The sequence below is a fragment of the Pteropus alecto genome, unplaced genomic scaffold, assembly GCF_000325575.1.
Source record: "Pteropus alecto unplaced genomic scaffold, ASM32557v1 scaffold20, whole genome shotgun sequence".
Classification (NCBI taxonomy): domain Eukaryota; kingdom Metazoa; phylum Chordata; class Mammalia; order Chiroptera; family Pteropodidae; genus Pteropus; species Pteropus alecto.
In genome coordinates, this window is record NW_006436298.1 from 8284900 (window position 1) to 8287400 (window position 2501).

General features: G+C 47.3%; 1 protein-coding gene across 2 annotated transcripts in view; it reads left to right on the forward strand.

Annotated features, from left to right (window-relative positions):
• The first annotated feature begins 2215 nt into the window (after positions 1-2215).
• Positions 2216-2501, forward strand: part of FCHO2 (FCH domain only 2) — a 104296-nt gene continuing 104010 nt past the window's right edge. Inside the window, exon 1 of one of the 2 annotated variants that reach the window (XM_006913131.3) lies at positions 2216-2356. In XM_006913131.3, the coding sequence (XP_006913193.1) occupies positions 2324-2356 (33 nt within the window). In that variant the 5' untranslated portion in view covers positions 2216-2323. The remainder of the gene's footprint in view (positions 2357-2501) is intronic. The other variant, XM_025047779.1, reaches the window with a different exon arrangement.

Consider the following 2501-nt stretch of genomic DNA (forward strand, 5'->3'; position numbering starts at 1 on the left):
AAAAAAGGTAAAAAAAAAAAGGGGGGGCGTGTCAAAAAAAAAAAAAAAAAAAAAAAAAAGAGTATGAGTAAATGAAGAATGGAGTTATTGGATAACCAAAGTCTCATGCATCTTCACATTTCTGTGATAGGCTCAATCATTCATCTATTCTTTTACTGAACATTTACTTAGTGACTATTAAGTGTCAGATATTATAGGTAATGAGTAGAACATTGTGCTGTTATCTATGTGTTTTTTAATCCTTTCAGAATATGTTTGGATGAGCAAGGGTATCTGTGTGTGGCACAAATACTTTAAGGCATATGAGTGAGCTGCCCACTCAAGACCTTATCTATGCTCTGCCAGAGTGTATGTGCATCCTTGGAAACCTCACTTGAGAGGACAGAAGGTGGCTGATACCACCCACATTATTCTACTACTACACCATCTTGTCTGAAATTTAGTCACTTTAATCACTATTTACTATTAAGTTCCATAATTTAAATACCAGACAATTGTAGCATATAATGTTTTGGCCCTAATGAACCTTGTACCGGAAATATACAGGATATTTACCTTTGTGGCAGGCCTGCCTGTAATATGAGAGACCAGAGGTAAGAATACAGATGGAGGCCAGTGTACCACGTGCAACTATCTGAATGTGTACTATGCTAAATTGTCAGTGTTGGAAGCACTAATTGAAACACTACGAGAAAAAAAATCTGTGCTCGGACACCACTTTGTTATGCAAAACAATATTTTGTTATGCAAGAATCTATTGCTTTCCAGCTGACAGGAAGGATTGGGCAAGTTAACTATTTGTCTTCTTTCTTACCTAAGCACTTCTGCTGCTCAAATTGTCTTGACTCCACAGCAGTTTTTCGCTGATCTGGGCAGCGACACCACCCCAAAATTTTCACTGCATTTAGAGTCCACTTTTTGTTTTGAAGACTTAGGGCAAGAGAGATGAAGAGTTTCCCTGGGCCGAATAGCGTTGGTCACGGGAGTGAGTCATTATGGTTGTGGGTCAGTGTTCAGCATTAGATCAGGAGTAGCCATGTATTTTTTAATAAATCAATGTGTGTGTTTGTGATATATAAGTTCTTTGAAAGCATCGGGTCCAGGATAGGGGCATCTTCCGCCCAGGTCTAAGGAGGTTAGTGCTGAATGATACTAGGAACTTAATGCCAAGCTAATTTGCAAGATCTAGATGGCTGTATTTTCTCTAGAATTTATTCAGCATCAAGAAAGATAGTGCTAGACTAATGGCTTAGAGAATTGCAACGTATTTCTAAGTTTGACTTTCTCAAAAACTAGGTGTCAGTGACAATGTTATGAAGACTTTCCAAAGAAAGGAAATAGCAGATTTGGACTAATCTGGTGACGGTGAACGTGAGACCTCTCTACAAGGGTTTACTTTTTTTCCCTTAACCTTTGGAAAGCAAGGCGTGGGAAGGGGATTTAGTTTTTGTTATGCAGAGAGGCATGTTTAAACTTGTTTCTTTTTCCAAAATGTACAAGTTGCTAAGAGAACCATGGACTTATATGAATAAGCCCTGGAAGACTTTTTTTCTTTCTTTTAAACTGCCTGGGTCAGGGAAATTCGTTCGTTTGGGGTCACGTTCCTGCTGTCGGTCATCCTGGCTGGTTTGCTCCGGGCGTGCTAGAGGTCACGGACTTGGTGCACGGGTCTCGCGCAGCTCCAATGGCTCTCTGGCGACACTGGGCGTTTCCTCCTTTTCCGGCCTTGTAAAGTTTTGTTTTGGTTCTTAGTTCCCTGTTAAGGATAGGCACCCTGTTGACCAAAGGTTTCTGAGTCTCCTCCAGGTGGCTAGAAGCCAAGTTTCCCTCACCCCAGCTTGCCCAGACTTGGGTCTCATCCGGATCCTCGAAGGCGGGGAAAACGAGTCTTGCAAGGAGGAAAAGAGCGGGCAGCCGGGCTCCGGCTCTATCGCCGCTGGCCAGCCCCTCTCTTAGTTCGGTCCTTGAGCAAGTAGCCATCGCATCGCAAAGGGTGCGGACAGTCTCCCTGGTGACTCCTCGGGGACCCGGTTCTCCATCATTCCCAAGAGAATACTCAATCTAGCCGCGCCCGGGATAGGCAGAAGGGAAGGCGACTAAAACCCGGGAGTAGGGCCCGGGGCGCATGCGCGCACCAGGCGATGTCGTCGAAGTGTTCGCCCCGCGGCGGCAGCCGCTAGGTGGCGCATGCGCCCTGGAGGGTGCGGGTTGGTCTTTGGGAAGAAGGCGGTGGCGGCGAAAGGCGGGGGCGCCGTGGGGGCCGGGCCGTGTTTACACAGCAGCGGGCGGGCGCGGACGCAGAACCCGGCGCGGCGGCGGCACGATGGTCATGGCGCATTTCGTCGAGAATTTTTGGGTAAGAGAAAGATGTTGGAAATTGTGTGGGTTTCGGAGTCTGGGGCTTTCTTCGCCTGCCTTCGGCCTGCGTGCGTTTCGGGCGGTGGCGGCGGCGGCGGCTCCGTGGGCTGGGCGAGCGTCCTCGGACCGCCGCCTGCTGTGTC